A 20,218-nucleotide genomic window follows, 5' to 3' on the forward strand; every position below is an offset into this window, starting at 1 on the left:
GTGTTGATTAACCTCATTTTATCTAATGATGTAGCAATCCATAATTTCCCCAAAATAAGCTTTACCATGTTTTTGATGGCCTATTCCAGATGATATTTGGGCAGGACATAAATTGTTTTTGTTTGTTTGTTTGTTTGTTTGTTTATGAGTGGATATTCTGACTAATTTTTGAGTATATATAGTTTTTTTATTTTATTTTATATACATAATAATAAATAATTTTCCAGCCTAAATCCAACTATGAGAAATGAAAGACAATCAATTGTCATAAAAAGAGGAAGCTAAAAGGTATTGCCATTTGGGGGCATATTCCTGACTTCATTTGAGTGAGGAATTAAAAAAGAACAAGTTGGCATTAAAAATTAAAAACAAACCCAAAAGGTTTTTGGGGGTATATTCCAAACCTCATTTGAATAAGGGGAAATTGCAAATCAATGGATAGTGAAAAAAATATTTGTATTTTCATGTTGATATAAATGTTTTGTGTGTATGGTGTAAGTTTTTTGTGTCTGGTCCAATCTTTTTTTAATGAATGTTAGAATTGTACTAAAAAAAATTTCTTCTACAGGGGGCTATTTTGAGAAAATAGTTAAAAGTCATTTTTTGTTTTTAAATCATTTTAGATTATATCATCTTTTACATTTTTTACATATTTTTTTCAAAAAACTTCAAAAAAATTTAAAAAATCAACTTTTAACTATCTTTTTAAAACATCCCATTGTAATATTTTTTCACTAGGTCAGTGATTTGCAATTTTTCCGTTGAATAATGGTCTATGACAGTACAATCAACCATGTTAGTATTTGAATTTGATTGGTGTTAAAATTGGTTTAAAATTGGTTCTGGATGAACTGCCAAGATAAATAAATAAAATTTAAATATATTTTAAAATTTTGTGTTTTAGCCTTTTTTTTTTTTTTTTTTTTTAAATTGAAAGTTAATAGTTTTTAACTTATTTGAATTATTTTTACTTTATAACTATAAATAAAAATTAAACCAAACATTTGATATAAATTTTTGAAGAAATTATTTTAAAAAATCTAAAATTAAAAACAAAATAAACTTATTTTTTTTAACCTTGACTTTTTCCCTCAATTTTAGAAGGTTTACTTCTCCGTCAGTTTTAGTTAACAGAAATAAGAAAAAAATTTAAACTGAAAATAAATAAAAAATTTAAATTTACAAGAATCAAAATTGTGATTTTTTTTGTTTTCCTAAAATTTTAAAACATAAAAATAAAATTATTAAGTAACTTCAATGAATTTCAAACTACCGTTAGTTTAGAGAGAGGAGAGAGAAGAAAGAACGTAGGCTCCGTTTCTTATTTTCTCTCTCCCCTTTTCTTCCATCCAACCCAAGCAGTCTTTGATCGATCGATCGATCCTGAGCTTCCGCATAACACGCTTTAAGATCGATCCTTACTGTGACTGAGTCAGTCTTCTCTTTCTCTCTCTTCCTCTTGTCTTGTTTCTATCAGGGAATCAAATGAGAAAGCTACTCTCTGATTAGGTTTATATATATGTGTGTGTAGAGAGAGAAAGATATTTGTTGAATTGTGGTTTTAGAGAGAGAGAGAGACGATGGATGATTTGGTGGGTTCATCTGGATCGTTGATGAAAAACACAGCCACAACGACTTCTGATCTGTCTTCATCTTCTTGGTCGATATTTGTCAATTATCCTCTCATTTCTGCTCTCGTCGCCTTCGCTATCGCCCAATTCATCAAGTTCTTCACCACCTGGTAATCAACACTTTTTTAATCTTAAGTAATTCTGATTTAATTGTGTTTGTGTTTGCTAATTTGGATATCATAAACCCATTTTAATTTAACTTTCTTGATAAATTTGGCTTTCAGGAATGTAATTCTTTCTTCATATTTAACTAGTTCAAGCTTATGTTAAATAAACTTAAAAGTCCACTCATTTTTTATAGTTATATTTATTAATATCTCAAGGTGAACATGGATTGGGGACCTAAACATGTGATCAATGTTTTAAAAAGCGGCCGCAACCGTTACGTAACGCCGTTACGTAACGGTTTTGGCGGTTACCGCCACCCGTTACGGCTGCTTTTGCAGTGTGATTGAGATTCACAGGTGTGTCGGCCGTAGCGGCTACCGTAGCGGTCTTAACGGTGCCGTAACAGCCTGTTACGCACTGTTACGTAACGGTTCCAAACTGTTTCTTTCCAAAAAATACACAAAAAAAAGCTGAAAATGGGGAAAGAGGGATAGAGAGAAGAGAGAAGATAAAGAGAAAATGAAGAAGCAAGAGATAGAAAGAGAGAAGAGGGAAGATGAAGAACATGTTATTGATTCGTTGAAGTTGTAAGACCTATGTTATTCTATTCAGCTGCTATCACTCAACCATTTTGTTTGTGTGTGTCTATCTATATATTGTTTGAAAATAATAATAATAATGAGTGTGGTCATTATCTATTTGGGTTGGTTAAAATATGTATATATATATTTAGGCTTTTATTTATTCTTTTACTTTTGTCATTGTTTATCTTATATATAATAGTTAGTGATTGATTTTTTGTATAATATAAAGTCATTAATTATTAAAATAAAATAAAAAAAACTCAGTTTATAGTAATTTAAAAATATGAAATATATTAGATCATACTTAAAAATTTATAAAAATTGATCAATATTTATTTTTAACCCAATAAATATGATCATGGAAAAAAAATATGCGTATCCGTAAGTTTGTTTCAAATTGTGCGAAAAATAAAAAAATTCACGGTTCCGGTTACCGCAACCGTTACACTACGGCTTTTACACCCCGCAACCGCAACCGCGCCACCGCCACCGTTACGGCGACCGCAACCGCTTTTTAAAACCTTGCATGTGATCATTGCATTGCATTGCATTGGTCAAGTTTACTACTTTGACCTCATTATTTGAATAAAGTTTTACTGTAAGGACCGCATTTGATTATCATAAAAGAAAGAAATTTCTATTTCTTTTGGAATGGAATCATCAATGATTTAAAGCAGATAGATAGATAGATCGCACAATGAATAAAATTTCTATTTTTACTGCATCTAGTTGATCCCTTTTTTATCACATGGGTCATTGGTAGTTTTCATCATTTTAACTCTTTAGGTTGCAATTTTCTTTTCCCTTTTTCATCTTATAATCATATTCCTATTTTTACTGTATCTTGTTAGTTGATAGCACTATTGTATTGCCCTTTCTTTTCTTTTTTTTTATCACATGGGTCATTGGTAGTTTTCATCATTTAGAATCTTTAGTTTGTAATTTTCTTTCCCCTTTTCATGGTCTAATTCTAATCATTACTGTTTTTGCTTAGCACTATTGTCTTTTTTTGTTTAACACGGTTACACGGTAGTCTACGTGTTTCTTATAAATAAATCAATAAATAAAATGCAGAGGAATATCACTGCAAACAAATCTACAAGGAAATTTCTCTAGCTTGGTAGATTTAGTTTTAGCTATTTTGATCTTGATTGCTTGTACTTGTATCTAGAATGGTCGGGTTTGAATTATAATTAGTTCATCCTAAGAGTCTTAATCTTTCATAGATTTGCAGGTATAAGGAAAGACGATGGGATCTCAAGCAACTTATTGGATCTGGTGGGATGCCATCTTCCCATTCTGCAACTGTCACTGCTCTTGCTGCAGCCGTTGGTTTCTATGATGGATTTGGAGGATCACTGTTTGCAACTGCATTGATCTTAGCATGTGTTGTATGATCCTTCACTTAATCTTGTTTAAATAGTTCTTTGAGAAAGCTCTGTATAGTTCTTTCTGTTAAGTTATCTACCCATGCTGATATTATGTAACCATTGTTATGACAGGTGATGTATGACGCATTTGGTGTAAGATTACATGCTGGTCGCCAAGCAGAGGTTTGCTGCTCTCCCTCTCTCCCTCCAACCCCCACCACAGAAACACATTCACATGTGCTGATTTTGTGGATAGTGATATGTCTTTCTTTGTTGATAATGCATGTGCATGTTCTAAACATCTAATAGTATTTAACTGCAAGACATCTTGTGTAGATTTAATTTTATGGAGTTCTTCAGGTTTTGAATCAAATTGTATATGAACTTCCTGCTGAACATCCTCTGGCTGAGAGCAGACCACTACGTGAACTTCTTGGGCACACCCCGCAACAGGTTTTGTTGAAAGCTTTAAATTATCATCTTGTTTAATTGATTCATCATTTATTATTTGATTGTCTTGATTGGACTTGATGTTTGATTGTTACTATTTATCAATAATGACTTGGATCCCCTTTTTTTCTCACCCCCTTGACCTCCTCTTCCCATGATTGGTCACTTTTTCTTTTTTCTTTTTTTTTTCCCTTCTCCTCCAATCACCACCCGCCACGTGTGTGTGGGGTGGTGATTGGAGGGGGTCTCAATCATCACCTTTAGCATTTTCTCTGAAAATTGGGAAGATTAGAAAGAAAGAAAGAAAAAAAAAGTGGTCATTACTATTATAAAGAAGTGAGATTATGCTCCACTTAAATTTAACTTCATATAACATAAGTCCAGTTACTCAAGAGGTCATCATGTCATATTAGCTCCCTCTTTAACCCCTCCAACTCATAGTGCCATACTTTTAGATTGTTGTTCTTGCAGCAACTGAAATTGAATCAAATCGTGTTTCCTTTCTATGGCATTCATTGTTCTTCATCAATTCATTGTAGATCGCAGAATCATCTGGATGAATTTCCTTCATCTTGTCCTCAAATGTGTAGCCCATGTCTTTTAGATCAGAAAAAATAATTAAAACAGAAGGAAAAAAATTACATTCATGACATATATATATACTAGCGTATGCCCGTGCCTAAAGGCACGGTGTAAATAATTTTAAAATTAAAATGCAGTTATAATTTATACGTATTATGTTGAAATTTATAAAGTTTATGTCATTTTTTGATAAAGATACTGAAAAAATATATTGAAATATTTTGCTTGTATTACACGCTCTACAAAACTCAAATAAAATGACAACTCTCCCTAATCTTAATGCAAATTAAGAAACAAACATTTAAGATTTAAAGTTATATTGCATATCAAAATATAAAAGGCAGTAAAAAAAAGTGTAAACACTGAACAAAAAATAGAAATAAAGTTATACTGTCATACACCAAAAGAGTAGGTTAAAGTTTTACAAAAAGTGGGTTATAGTTTTACAAAAGATGTATGCTTTACAAAAGATGTGTCACTAACATGTCATACGCAAAAAATTATATTGTCATACACCAAAAATATGTATGTTTTACAAAAGATGTGTCAATAACATGTCTTCAAATATGCGTTTGCCCAAACTTCCTCCTCATTACTTTCCAAAAAGTCTTTGTATCAACTTTTATGTATCCCCAATGAGGAATATGCACAACAATCTGGTAATTTGTGGAAACAAAAAAAATATAGATTAGTACATGTGTTGGAAATATACATGTCAAAATATTTTCAGATTGAAATTACCTTATTACATCCCCATCGAAGCAAGGTAGTCGTATTTCTCCTTTTAAGCTCCATAGATTTTTCAGTCCAATCCTACAAAAGTCCAAATTTCAAATTATTATTAAATTGAAATTTTTTAAAAAGTTATATAATCAATAGAAATAAATCTACGTGGTTACCTTCTAATAAAACGTCATTTAATCTGCATAGAGTACTACAGCAACACTTCAGGATAAACAATATTTGTAGTAGAATCCAAATTATCTTTAGGAGGGAGAATACTTATACGATCAAATGATGTACATCTAGACAATGCCACATATAATTGCCCATGGCTAAACACTGGTATACGCAAATCAACCCCAACAAATTTCACAGATTGACCTTGAGATTTATTAATGGTCAAGGCATATGCCAATCGGACTGGAAATTGACGTCTTGTCATTTGGAAAGGCATTTCTGAAGAAGATGGTGTCAAAGATATCCTTGGTATGAATGCCAAATTGCCAAACTTTTCTCCAGTTAATATTTGAGCTTCAATTATGCGAGTGCCGCACCTAGTAACCATCAATCTTGTACCATTACATAGTCCATCTTTCGGTGCAATGTTTCTCAACAATATTATAGGACAACCCACTTTCAACTCTAACTTAAAAGTTGGCAACCCAGGAGGATCCAATGAATTTAAATATTCATTAGGATATCTATTTGTAATGGTAGGATCAATTTCATTATCTTCAGACATTTTATCTGCTGCAAGATAAGTATATAATCTCCCTGGAAAGATATTCAACGCAGTAGTATTAATGTCACTGACATCATCGTTACGCGCAGACAGAATTGTGCGTTCAGTTAAAAATGTTGGGGTTGACGTCTCTATCATATTCAATTGTGGATAAACTGTAGAGAGTAATTCATTCAAATCTTGACATTTGTGTATTGTTGATGGAAGGTTAACGATTTCTTGAGGATTGGTCCCAATCTAAAAAAAAGTGAAATCAATAATAGAGTAAGTGTAAACACAATTTATTAATTTAAAATCTATATAATACAGGTTAAAGTAGTGTTACCTCCATCAAGAAATTTGCAAAATTAGTATTTTCATGGCCTTCATGATTCAAGCGCATATTCAAATCCAAAGTCAAGATATATATATGCTTCCATAGAACAGAGTGTCTTAATGATGCATTCACAATTTGCTCACGAACTCCTTTGGGTATAACTGGTAAGATTTGTCGAAAGTCTCCTCCAAGAACAACAGTAATACCCCCAAATGGCTTTTCACTATCACAAATGTCCCTCAATGTACGATCAACCGCCTCAACACAATGTCTATGTTGCATAGGAACTTCATCCCAAATTATGAGTTTTGTTTCTCTAAATAACTCAGCTTGTAATGATTGTTTGGTAAACCCACAAAGTGAATTTTCCAAGACATCTAACGGAATGGAAAATGTTGAATGTGCAGTGCGACCTCCTACCAGTAACAGTGATGCAATTCCAGACGAAGCCACAGTAACAACGATATGCCCAAGGCTACGACATTTTAATGCAATCGTATTGTATAGAAATGTTTTCCCTGTTCCTGCACCCCCATTCAGAAAGAAAACAGTTCCTTTATTTTGAAAAACTGAAGAAGTAATTGTATTATAAGCATTCCGCTGTCCATTATTGAGACAATCAATAGTAATTTGTGGATCTGCATGTTCTGCCTCACTCTGCAGTTGTTGATGTTCAACTATCAATCGATTACCAACTACTGCACTCCAATTTGCAGTAGGTTGTGGCATGGGTGGGAAGTCAATTAAACTTTTGCCTGATTCATGAAGCATTTGATTCAAAAGATGGAGACCATAATCTTCAATTTGAGCCTCAGTTGGTTTAGAAATGACAAACAATGTACAAATCTTATGTGCAAGATCATCACATATATGCGTTGAAAATTGATTCCATAATGCATATGGATTTAGTGGAGAGCACTGGGTGAGAATAATACTAAACAATCTTCTCAATTGATATCCAGTTTTTATGACTACGGCCTCTTTCAAGCATTGTATCCATTCTTCATCATCTTCTAAAAGCCCCCTTGCAATACATGCTAATTTAAATGTATCATGCACAACATTATCGACTGTACGTAAAGACTGAAACGACTTTGGTCCTTTGACAACGGTTAGTAACAAACGTAGATAAAATCTTTCACCACAATTAGGGCTAGCAAAGTACATTCTACCAATTGCATATCCCCTTTCTCTTGATTTCCATCTCTTTTCTGACTTGAGCCAGACAAAATGTTGTGGAAATTCTTGATAAGTGAATGGACATTCATCTTCACTGGCAGCACAATATGCAAAGAAGCCAGTAAGAGTTGACATTTGTTGACCAGCTCTAGATTGAATCGTTTGTAATGACTCTTCTGGGTTAAAAACAACACGATGCATTCCAGGTAAATGAAGTGCCAATCGTACAACTGTTGGCATCTCTGCATGCAAAGGATGACCAAATATTCGCCAAGCAGCTTCTGGAGGTCCAATATACCTTGCATCGAGATATTGTTGAATCTCATTTATCATTCCTAACACCATCGTTGTACGATCATAACCCTTATAAATGTACTTATGTATATACTTGACACATCTCATTCCGGCACAAACTTCCACATTTATATGACAGTTGAAAAGTTTTGAAAGATATGCATTGTATGGTACGACATCCCTATTATCAACTTCTTGCCCTCTTACAGTATGTACTTGACCATTATTGCGACGACGATAGATAGGGTATCCATCTTGATCCATAGTTGTTGTTTCTGTGAAAGCTCGAGGGTATCTCTTAGTGCATCTACCATTTTCCATACATGGAGCTTGCGGATTTCGAGCACCACATGGTCCATGTACCATACAACATTTGATAGTTTCAAAAAGCATTGGATCGTCTTTTGGGTCTGGAAATTCTGCACACACCAATTTGTCTACTTGAGCACATGTCCGAATTTTGTCTGGACCCTTGAGAAATAAAAGTGCATGCATATGAGGGAGGCCTCGTTTTTGAAATTCAATTGTAAAAACATGTGCAACTTTATTTCCAAACACTTTATTTGTTTCTATCTCCTTCATCAAACATTTTCTCTTCAACTCAAAAACACGGGCAATTAAATCAGGACGATCGATAGGTTTTTGATATGGTAATAATGCTGAAGTAATTTCTGGCCAATTGGGATTTGCAGTCATGGTAAGAAAAATATCTGGGTGTTGGTTGTATCGTGTGATAGCCATTGAATCTTGAAAGATTTCAAACATATGTCTAGGACTACCAGTAAATGAAGATGGCAAAACAAACCTTTGACCAATTTGTCCAGGTCGCACATAATCTGGATCCATATCTGACAACTCTTGGTAAAGCTCAGCTCGAAGTTTCCCTTGATTAAGCTTGTAGTATGTCAATCGATTTTGCTCAGTTGCAGCCCAAGCATCTACCAAAAACTCTTGAAATAGTTTCCCACCTCTCAAAATTGTTGAATACTCTGTGGGTCGTTCAAACAAACGATAACTATAAAAATTCATTTGAGTAAGTCGATCAATTGAAGGTCGATCATACTGAACATTCCACAATTTCAACTCAGGTTCCCATCCAAGCTCACCATATGGAAATAATAGAACATAATGTAATGGCAAGTATGCTGGGTGACATTCATTAATTTGCATCAACTCATTATTTCCTCGGAAATGTAAAATAATATCTCTCATTCCATTTACCTCTGTTCCATCACCTGGTATTACAATTGCAATCTCATCTGTAGTTGGTAGGTTATACCGACGTCGATCAGTTGTTGAACTGTAATGAAGATGAGCAGGTAGATTGTGTCCTGCCGAGTCTAATTGATGTAAAATGGCATGAGCCTGGCGATATTTATCTACAAATGCATTGACTTGCAACAAACTATCCTGAATAGTTTTGAGAACATCCCTTCTCAAGTTAGGATTTCTACGATTACGAATTTCTAAAGCTGAATAAGGGTCATAGATATACAGCTGAGCATAACTCGCATCTTGCCCTGGTTGTGGTTGTAGTGATCCTGTTCGATGTCGCAATTCCCCATGAATTGTGAATGATGTAGGGCCCCTTCCACTGAGTACTCTAGGATCCAATGTAGCACCAAGACTCGTAAAAGCATTGGCTGCATTGTACACTCGAGTATAACTTCGAAAGGATTTTGATTGATCATTATTCCCATCATACAATGCCTGAAGTGGTGGAGGGGGTGTAATAAGTAAAGGTAGCCTAATCTTCCCTTCCAAACAGCAAGTTCCGAATAAGGGACGCTTTATAGATGATTTTGTCAATTTTTCATCCATCCAATGTAAGGCTGAACAATAAGGACATAATACATCCATCTTGCCAAGATAATGGCGGCAAGAATCTTTGTGTGCCCGGGCGCCAATTGATATACTCGTAGGTAGATCTTCTAATTCATCATCAGTACATAGATCTTGTTGAAGAAATCGATTTATAGGAGTAGACCTACAAATATTTGTGTTTAAATAAAATTCTGTAAAACAAAACGGTATGAGTAAAAGTATGTATTGAAGATGTGAGAATCTGAAGATGTGCTTGAAGAAATCGATTTATAGGAGTAGACACAGTAATTTACCGATTCCTTTGTGAATTTGAAGATGTGCTTGGCATAGAAAACGAACATGTCTGATGATAGGTAACCATTGTTCGTTTTTGTGCCGACTGAGAATCTTCAGTTATTGTTTCCCACTCCAAGTGAGTGCGATCGCGACGAATTGGTGTTAAAGAACGTTGTCTTATTTGAACACATTCTTCTAATCCCTCTTGCTCTCGTTGCAAGCATTGAAATTCAATTTTTTCACGCTCTCGCCGTGCCCGTTGGGCCAATGCAGCTTTTGATATTATATTATCATTTTGTGCCTAAAAAGAAAATATTTTATCATTGAAGCAAACAATGTGAATATTTTGTGTTTAAAATGAAACTATCTTCTTATTTCTTCCCTTTCTCTTAATTTTGTTTTATACCTTTAATAGTGTTATCTTTATTTCTTTTTTTCTTATTTCTTCCCTTTCTATCTTCTTATTTCTTCACTTTCCCTTTCCCTTTCTTTGTTTTCTATTTTATATATTAAATAAGAATTAAAAACCTATCTTATTTAGTTTCTCCTTTCTTTATATATTTTTTCTTTATTTCTTCGTTTCTTTTTTCCTATTCTCTTTATATAAGTAGCAACTTATGGATGGTACATTATAAATGCACATGTATCCATGCAAAATAAGAATAAATAAATTTGAAAAATACATACAAATAATAGCAAGTTACAGGAAAACATATTACAATCATTCTACAAAAACAACATAAAACAATAAATTCATTTTACACACTCATATATTTTAACTATCAAAATTTTGATTAGTTTTGCATCATATTTTTAAAAAAGAATATATACCACTTGACATGCATTTGTCATTCTCTTGCCAGAAGGAGCCATCTTTTCTTTTCCTTTAGACATTGGGTTGACCTTTTCTTTATCTTTTGCCTAACAAATATAAATAAAATATTGAAAAGATTAAAAAAAATCTTATATAATCTTATATAAATAAAATACATACAATGTTTGACTTGATTTTGTACTTACCGCACGAACATGGATAACATTAAGGTCGTGCTCATCGCGGATGACCACACCAACATTTCTACATGGAGTTGTAGGAGGAGGCCTACAGAAATAGATTGTGAACAAATTAAAATCTATATAATAAAGTGGTAATAGTAAGAGTAAAAAATTCAAAATTGTCTTGGGTAAAAGATTCTTTTTCTTTTTACCAATTTGGTGTTAAAGAAGGTTGTCTTGGGTTAATACATTCCTTCGATCTTTCTCTTTCTCGTTCTCGTCGCAGGCGTTGTCCCAATTGGTATGCAGAACATGGCTTTTGATTTTTTTCACGTTCTCGCCGTGCACGTTGGGCCAATGCAGCTTTTGATAACACATTATCATTGTGTGCCTAAAATGAGAATATTATATAAGAATGTGCATAAAATGTGAAGATTAACTAACTTGCTTCCCTTTCATCATGTAATTTTTCTTCCTTTTAACTAACTTTTCCTCTTCACTCGGTTAAGTTGTTAGTCATATAAGAACCAATGCATGTATTTATGAAATTTAAAAAGGAAGGGAAAAATAATTTGAAAACATAAAACTGCAAACTCACTATGCACGCACTTATTGATTTTAAGACACTACCCATCTCTTTACAAAATGTACGTTGAAAAGGTAAATATTAAATCATTGGGTACGTAAAATGTGAATATTAGCATGTAATGTCTTGTACTTTCCTTTTCTCTCTTCTTGTTGTTTCTGTTGTATTAAAATGCATTTTTGTCTTTTTCTTCTTTCCTTAAGAACTTCTTATAAGAAAAATAAAAATTAAAAAAAATTATATTATGTAGTTTCCTTTTCATCACATAATTGTTCTTTCTTCTTATTTTCCTTATTCGTTTTCTTCTATTTTATTTTTATTATGCTATGTTGTAGATGCAACATATTGTCTCAATGCAACATATTTTTATCATACAAATAGACAAACATATTAAAAATTCAAATTAATGTTTATACAAATGCATTAGCATGTTGTACAAATGCTTACTTTAACATGCTTCAGAAAAACATTTCACTTTCAATAAAACGAATTGAATAAATTTTTGAAAAAGAAACTTTTGAAAAATGTACATAAAAAATAGTATATGACACTATGCAATTCCTAAAAAAATCTATATAATATTCGAAAAAGAAACTTATAAAAATTGTTGAGAAACAATACCATGGGATGTGCATTTTCCTTTCCTTTGCCATAAGGAATAGCTTTTTTTGTTTCCTTTGATATTGCCTTGTCTTTTTCCTTTGCCTTTGCCTGTAAAAAATAAGTAGAATATATTTATAAATTATTTTTAAAATGATAAGAAAATACATGTCCAATAATTGCACACATACATATATATATATTTATGTATGTGTGCAATTATTGTTTCCTTTCTCAGTTTTCCTGTTATGTTACCGGTTAGTACTGTTGATTATCATTTCTAAATTTCCTCATATTACAGGTTATTGCTGGTGCGTTGTTGGGACTTGTCACAGCAATAATCGGTTACGTGATCACTGGGTCTAGTAAGCAAGCTTGATCAGCACAGGTTGATGCCCTCTGGCAGTTTCTGTAACCATTGAATCTCCTCAGATGCAAGGAATTAGGATTGCAACTTGCCAATCTTGTCATGGAAGTGTTCTCAAATCCGAATTTTGATTTGGGTATTGTGCATAATTCAATTAGCTTATTCTTGTATTAAGTGACCTTTTCATTTAACAATAGTACATTAAAGATGCATTATATTCGATTACAATTTTTTATGCAATGAAAAAGTTAAGCAATGATTATTACTTGATTGTGGCAACTTGGTTACTATTTATATCCGCTTGAGCACTTGTCCTTTTTTGGATAAATCATTAATAGATCCTAACAGTTCGACTTAATTTTCATTAATCCTATTGAAAGCTAATCCTAGTAACACCGCCATTAAAAATAATTTTTGTGGTGATTTTTTACATGATACTGAAAATTGATAATTTAGTGATTTTTATTGTCACAATTTTTATAAATTATTGCTAAAATTTATAATTATTGACATTTTTGTGAACTAAAATTTTCAAACTGTCATTGGAAATTAAAAATTAATGACTTTTTTTAAACTGTCACTAAAATTTATAATTAATGATTATTTTGTGATAGTTTTTAAATTGATGTTGAAAATTAACAATTAGTGACGTTTTTAAATAGTGTTTGATAAAAAACACCGTTAATTATCACAGAAATTATTAGACAATAAGTTCACCTATACATCTTTTTCTCACTTAGACGTGATTTATCGGAAACACACATCATAGCAACTTGGTTGCATACAAACTGCTACAAATTTTAAGACAACACACAGCTATACTGAAAGATACAGAGCCTCTGTATCTGCTACTAAAGAGGATGATGAAACTACCAATAAAATCATTTCAAATTGAATGAGTCGGTTGCTTCAACAAAAAAATAAACAAATAAAATTGAACGCAGATGCCTATATTTGAGTGGACACTACTCCAAGAATGATGGAGAAAACTCTTCTCATCTCTGAAGTCGGATCACCAACAACTCTTGACTTCACTCGCCATGCGATATGCTCGTCGGGCCTAACTAGGATAGCTCCTCTGTCTGTCATCTGACAGATATCCCACCAGGACAATGATGTTGACGTCTGCTTAACTTCCACGACATCTATGTAATTCTCCCATGGCTTCAATGCAGCCTCGCTTCCTACTTCAGCTCCATTACCGACACCATGTGGCCACATCACACAGGCTCTGGCAGAAACTTTGAATTCCTCTGCCACCTTGAACGCAGAGTGAGCTAGACGGTAAGATGACTCCACTGGTGCTATAATGAGAAGGAACTCGAGTTTGTCTTCAGATACAAGATTGAGTGTAGAAATTGTCACCTACGAAAACATGTTCGCTCATAAAGGAAATAAAAATGAAAAATTCAAGATTATTGTTCTAAAACTGACATTTGGGATCAAAGGCAGCAACCAAGAGCTTCTGGATTCTAGACATGAGTTGCGACTCTAGAATCTAGGAACTCTTGATTCCAGTCGTTCATGATGATGGCGGCACCATTATCTAGCCACCACATTAAGTGTTGTGTCATGTCAAAAGTGTCCGTGCTTCTTAGGCACTGACACATAAACACACATTTAGAAACCCATGTGAAGCAATGCATACCTCACTTGGCGGGTTCAATGATGCCCTAACAGTCATATGAGGCAACCTTGATCCTGGATCTGCAGAGGGAACATAATCCCGCCTACGACCTGTTGGTGTTTCCGGTACATCCCAGGTGCTAACTTTGTTGGGAACAAGTGCTCCTTTAAGGTACCTAACATGAATGGCTAGCAGTCAGACATGTATTCAGTTAGTCCTAGAACTAATAAACCAAATCACAGGCTGACTATAAAATTTTGAATGAGGAATTAACCAAATGATCACTATTTCAGACAAACTTCTCATCAGAATTTTGAACTCCTGATACGGTTATTCATCAGTATATCGGTCGACGGTCAATATTGTCTGATACTGGCCAATATATGACCATATCACCGATACCAATACATATCCCGATACCATTATTTAAAACAGTCGTAACAATAGCAAATTTCGAGCTGTAACTAAAACAAATTACAACATGGCAATACCTGAAACCGAGATCCTCAGCAGGGAACTGAAGCTGAAGACTCTTTCCTTCTTCAAATATACGCTTTAGTTTAGCAAGCCTCGAAGATCCAAGGGGGTTGTTCTCATTCAAAACAAAACCTGATAGCTGTGCACGACCTATTGTGAAAATTCCATCTAGAATTCCTTTCTGTAGTCCATATGGTAGTAAGGAACCAACCCCACGGTTAATAACTCGATGGACTGCCAAAGCAAAATAGAAATAATGTGACAATTATTATATATCATATATGGAAGCCATACCGGTACAAATATCAAAATGATAGAAGCAGCAGGCTTAAAGCAATAAACAGCGTTCATGTACCTGAGTTTGCAATAGTTGGATCAAGACCAAGTGCAGCTGGTACTGCCATGGCTGCTCTAAAATTTTGGACGCTAAGTGCCGTATTAAAAAGGGCAATCTGAAAATGCTCAAGGAAACGATGTTTAAATATGTATCAGACTTCAAATAAAAAGAAACAAATACACAAGACAAAACTAGTACCGGCCGGCGTTCCATTTCATACGTCTGAAGAATTGAATATGGAGAAATGCCTTTGACAACAGAAGCCAACTTCCAGGCAAGATTATGGGCATCCTGAATACCAGTATTCATTCCTGCATAAATCACACAGGGATTATAAGACAAGAAAAGAAAAACATTACTGTCAAAGAGATTGCTTACAAGGTCTAGTGCATGAATCAAATTTTCATCATTGCAAATGCAACTAAATTTGCATTGATCACATAAAAGTCACATACCAAAACCACCAGCTGGAGGAAAACGATGAGCAGCATCACCGGCAAGTATTATTCGGTTGTCACATGACATATACTTCTCAGCAACTTCAGCATGCATCACCCATGGTTTTATGTCAATCACATCTATGTCTGCAAGCGCTTGGCCAACCAATTCGAAGATTAACCTCTCACAGATCTACAACAATTTGAACCCTTTAAAAATGTAATTACAATGAAGTCAATAAATCCATCAACCTTTCAAATTATTCCCCTAATGTTGATCACACAGGAAACCTCAAGCTCTCCTCCCCCGTGAAAATATATGCTGCGAGGAAAGGAAAGTACCTCAGAGGTGAAATCCTCAAGCTTCTGCTGAGGAGGATAGAAAGGTATCTGCAAGAACATAGCAAAATCAAATTGTAAGTATGTGATACATGTTATAGCAGTGGTAGTTTTAATCAAGCAAATGTCGATATGTGCTAAATATGCACTACCTGTAATACAAATTCCCCTTCCTTGAGATCATGAGCAACAAGAACCCCTATAGCTTCAGTATTAAAAATAAAGAATAGCATACCGGGTCTCTCATTGAGTAGGTAATGCCCAAGCTCTCGACTTGAGAAATGAACACTGACAAGCTTTTGCAAGTCCTTTTCTCCTCTCAAATTAATTCCTACAAGGTTTCTCACTGTACTTCCAGCACCATCTGCACCAACAAGGATACTGCAATGCATAGTTCTCTCCGTATATTGCCCTTCATTCAGAAAAGATACAGTGACTTTAACGCAATTATCGGTGGAATCAACCGATACGCATTCATGCCCCATTAATATCTCCTTTTCCCTAACTGGCCTGTGATCAAGACCTCCCAAATTTTCACTAGTCCGAACTTGGAAATTGAGGTTATCAAGCTTCTTTAGAAGCAAACTGGTCAGTTTGTACTGTGAGAAATGAGCAACAGAGACTGGGCCAACTACTTGCTCAAGATCTGTAGACAAGGAAATATGAGAGAGATTAAGTTTTGCAAAACATGACAATCACGGGTCAGCATATCACAACATTTTCTGCCGTCTTAACCCTACGATTAGTGTTTATAAAAGATACCCCACTGTCTAAGTCACCGTGTTGGAATGTTACAAAGATTAATCACACCTTGAGGTTGCATGTGGTCTACTGACCCAAGGATAGAACCATAAAGTGATGTGCAATATATAAATTTTCTCCACAAATCTACTGGTGGTTGGGACCTTTGGATCTCCTCTGCTAGTCCATCTAATTTGCGGAACACCTGGGAAAGAACTGCACATCAAGACAGAAGTATACCACTGATGAATTCAGAATGTTACGAAGGGCCATCTCAACCACGTCTTATAAGAAAACCCACCTCCATAGATCGATTGTTGATGAAATGTGCCTGGGGATGTTTAGAAAAAGTCCTGCTTTTCTCTAAAACTGCACACTTGACACCTATTAGAGGCCATATGGTACAAGCAAAGTTTAGACACTGTTCCCAAATTCAGTGAAACAAAAGAAAATCTATAACAAGAAAATAAGAAAGAAGAGAAAGATAATGACAAAAACAAAATGCCAGCATGTACTACATTTGGCATGCACACATGCACAAATCCAACCACAGAAAGAGGGAGAGCACTAGTAAAGAACTGAACAATAAAATTTATGGCAGTTTGGTGATAATGAATTTAGAGAGAGAGAGAGAGAGAGAGAGAAAGAGAGAGAGAGGAGATTAAGAAAAAAGCTAGGCGTGCTTAATTTCTTCCCGAACATAAGAAAACCCTTCAAAGCATTTTTGTCTAATAAGAGGTCAGTTGAGATTAAGATGCTGAAAGATACCAACAACTTGAAATTAGACAAAAACTATAGACCTTGAGAAGCTTATTAGAATTCTTACTGAATGTAGATCATGACTTGCTTAGCAAGATTCAGAGCTTTCCCTGTAGGAAGATCATACATATTATGCTCAACAAACACAACAATTACATTTGCTTCTCAGTTTTGAAGAGAATTGTACACTTCAAGATTGCAGCTAAAATTAGCAATCTGCCCAAAGAATCTAATCTTTGTCATTCTTCTTACCAAGTACAACTTCAAACTTCCACAAATGCTACAAATTCCCAAAATGAAGAACTCTCCGGCTGTGTTTGGATTTTCGATTTGTGGAGGGAAAAAGAAAAATGAAATTAGAAGCTAAATTTTTCTCTTTTCCCTCCACAAATCCAAGATGCAAACACCAACAAATCAGGCTTTAGGAATTGAGAACCAAAAATCAATTTCAAGGAAAGTCTATGCAAAGATTATAATTAACTCAATCAAATTCAAAGTGCACCAATTGAGAAAATACATAAATCCTAGCAAAAATCATTGCTCACACATCAATGACCAAACCAAGCAGATAACAAAAAACCATGCTAACTTGATGAGAAAACACACGACTGCACTAGTAACCGAATAACAAGTCATGAATTTTCAAGTTTTACAATTTCCCACACTTTCCGGGCAACCAAACAGACGATCACGGGTTACCTAATTTGGTGAGAAGTAAAGAGAGAACGAGTCCAACAGGGCCAGCACCGACGATCAGAACAGGCAATATCGAATCGTGACCGTTGAATTTATTGGAGTCTGAACATAAAGCTCTTCTTCTCTGTAAATTCTCGAACGAGTATGTTATTGTTCTGTTTCTGATGATGTAGAAGATTCCGCCATTGAAGCTCTTCGTAAACCCTAACACGCCCATTGCCGAGAGAGAAAGAGAATGACGAGTTCAGAGGTCCACCATTGAAGCTTGTTTTCAAGCACTGAGAAGTGCTCGGGAAGCGACGTCGTTTGCTGAATTCGATTTGTGGCTTGGCCTTTGGCAAGAGGTTTCATCCCCGCCGTTCATTTCTTTAGGTCGTCTTTATTACAGTTTTTGGCTTTAAATTTTAGGCTAAATCATTTATGAAACCGTTCCTATTGATCTTCTTAATTATAAAATCGTATAAATACATATTTTTAAAAAAATTTAAAAAGTGAAAATGATACATTTTATAATTAAAATCAAAATATATAAATTTACAAATGAATATATATAATAATATTAAATAATAATTAAAGAGTCCTGATATAAATAATCTAAATAAAAATACTTTAAAACCTCATATCGTATTTAAATTTTATTCTTTTAGCATCGTTATATATTTTTTTTAGAAGCACTAGATACAAATCAAGTTACTTGTATACCTAAAAAATTTATTCAAAATTTATTCATTAATTAAGTAAACATGTCAAATCTAAATATATTTTAAAATGATTCTATGCGAGCAATAGCCATTGATAAATGCACTAGATGCATCAATATTCAAGAATCACACATGGGTGTTATCTAAACTTATTATTCTTCACATTTAGGCATTATTTGGCATCTTCTATTTTAATATATTTTTTTTATTTTTTTTAAGTTACATTATTTCTCTATTTTCTTATATATTTTTTTTATAAAAAGTTAAAAAATATATTTATTTAGATTATTGCAAACACACTCTTAAAGTCAATAATTGTCTTAATAAAAATTTTAAAAAAGAAATAAAAGTAATATTTTATACAAAAGTTAATAGAAAAATGTTTACTTGCAAATTGCAATTGGCAATGCACATGGGTCACAATTCATAGCACGTTAAGGCCCATTTGCATCTACAAGAGCCCCTCTCTAAAAATAGTTTAGTACGCTAGGGGTCCCGATGTTGTTTCATCTAAATTTGAACCAAAATGCTCATCTTTCATTTGTATTTTTTTAAAATTGAAAATAACAATTTGTTTGGTATATTATTTTTAAAAAAAAAAATTAAATTGATATTAATTTTTTTAAAAACACAAAAGATACTTTTACTTATTTTTAAAATAATCATTATTGACCATCTGCCACCACCATGAGCAATCAAACATCATCCGAAGACTCTTCGACAAGTTTTGATTACCTTTTGACAAGCTCTAATAATACTTAGATGGTAGATGCACGTGATTTTTGATGATTTTCTAATCACTCTATAACCTTCTATGGAACTTCGATGACAAACTCAAAAAATCACTTTCACCGACAATAAGAAATAATACATATTTTAAAAGTCAAAATTATTTAAACTCCAACCAAAATTCTTTGGCATGGTCATGGATTTAAGAACAACCCAAATGGGCGCTCTCATTGTATCTAGGGGTTTTTTTTTTAAGCTCCCTAATAATAACAATTTTCTGCATAAAGGACATTACAAAATGTAATACTGCCTCAGGTCCCTAACCAAAATACCAGCTCATTTTATCAATTTCTTGGACCAAAATACCCTACGTCTGTTGGATATTCTCCTTTGTCATGCTGGTAATGGTGTTGGGTATTTTCCGGCGAGTACGAAAACAAATTCAGCAAAACAAAAGTACTAAGTTTGGCAAATTTGATTTTCTGGGTAAACAAACAGAGTGGAGTGGAGTTGATAGATGTATATATATATATATGATACATACATATATATATATATATATATACAATCTGTTGCTTACTGTCTTGACTAGTATATATATGATAATTAATCAATTAAGACCATTTGCAACCATAATCAAACAGTCACTCTTAGTTATCTTATCTATGGTTGCAAACATATATATATATATATATATATATGATACATACATATATATATACAATGTCAGCACATATATATATATAT

At 33.7% G+C, this 20,218-nt stretch overlaps 2 protein-coding genes across 4 annotated transcripts; one reads left to right on the forward strand and one right to left on the reverse strand.

The window, feature by feature from the left end:
* Positions 1-1,151: 1,151 nt before the first annotated feature.
* Positions 1,152-12,893, forward strand: LOC114311447 (uncharacterized). 2 transcript variants are annotated; one of them, XR_014328609.1, is made up of 5 exons: positions 1,152-1,741; positions 3,558-3,714; positions 3,826-3,876; positions 4,054-4,796; positions 12,453-12,893. XR_014328609.1 is itself a non-coding variant. In XM_028257589.2 (5 exons), the coding sequence occupies exons 1-5, from the start codon at positions 1,581-1,583 to the stop codon at positions 12,638-12,640; spliced, it is 540 nt and encodes a 179-aa protein (XP_028113390.2). In that variant the 5' UTR covers positions 1,152-1,580; the 3' UTR covers positions 12,641-12,893. The 2 variants fall into 2 exon arrangements, 1 of the variants encoding a protein (XP_028113390.2); XM_028257589.2 differs by having other exon boundaries at positions 4,054-4,146; positions 12,563-12,893.
* A 596-nt stretch (positions 12,894-13,489) lies between these two features.
* EMB2421 (FAD/NAD(P)-binding oxidoreductase family protein) lies at positions 13,490-18,373 on the reverse strand. Of its 2 annotated transcripts, none has more exons than XM_082867896.1 (11): positions 18,045-18,373; positions 16,888-16,970; positions 16,656-16,791; positions 15,998-16,491; positions 15,849-15,896; positions 15,525-15,699; positions 15,268-15,380; positions 15,088-15,184; positions 14,747-14,966; positions 14,277-14,430; positions 13,490-13,993 (listed from the first exon to the last, which is right to left on the reverse strand). In XM_082867896.1, the coding sequence occupies exons 1-11, from the start codon at positions 18,256-18,258 to the stop codon at positions 13,577-13,579; spliced, it is 2,151 nt and encodes a 716-aa protein (XP_082724022.1). In that variant the 5' UTR covers positions 18,259-18,373; the 3' UTR covers positions 13,490-13,576. The 2 variants fall into 2 exon arrangements, with proteins under 2 accessions (XP_082724022.1, XP_082724023.1); XM_082867897.1 differs by having other exon boundaries at positions 16,656-16,802; positions 18,045-18,356.
* Between the last annotated feature and the right edge of the window lie 1,845 nt (positions 18,374-20,218).

This window comes from Camellia sinensis, chromosome 5 (genome assembly GCF_055761805.1).
Source record: "Camellia sinensis isolate YWXY chromosome 5, ASM5576180v1, whole genome shotgun sequence".
Taxonomy (NCBI): domain Eukaryota; kingdom Viridiplantae; phylum Streptophyta; class Magnoliopsida; order Ericales; family Theaceae; genus Camellia; species Camellia sinensis.

Excerpts from the sequence above, each read along its gene's own strand:
- LOC114311447 (XM_028257589.2), top strand. The coding sequence starts at position 1,581 with ATGGATGATTTGGTGGGTTCATCTGGATCGTTGATGAAAAACACAGCC. Across the intron at positions 1,742-3,557 it reads ATCAAGTTCTTCACCACCTG|GTATAAGGAAAGACGATGGG; the intron begins GTAATCAACACT and ends ATAGATTTGCAG. Across the intron at positions 3,715-3,825 it reads CATTGATCTTAGCATGTGTT|GTGATGTATGACGCATTTGG; the intron begins GTATGATCCTTC and ends TTGTTATGACAG.
- EMB2421 (XM_082867896.1), bottom strand. The coding sequence starts at position 18,258 with ATGGGCGTGTTAGGGTTTACGAAGAGCTTCAATGGCGGAATCTTCTAC. Across the intron at positions 15,897-15,997 it reads AAGGGGAATTTGTATTACAG|ATACCTTTCTATCCTCCTCA; the intron begins GTAGTGCATATT and ends ATGTTCTTGCAG. Across the intron at positions 15,381-15,524 it reads TCCTCCAGCTGGTGGTTTTG|GAATGAATACTGGTATTCAG; the intron begins GTATGTGACTTT and ends TGATTTATGCAG.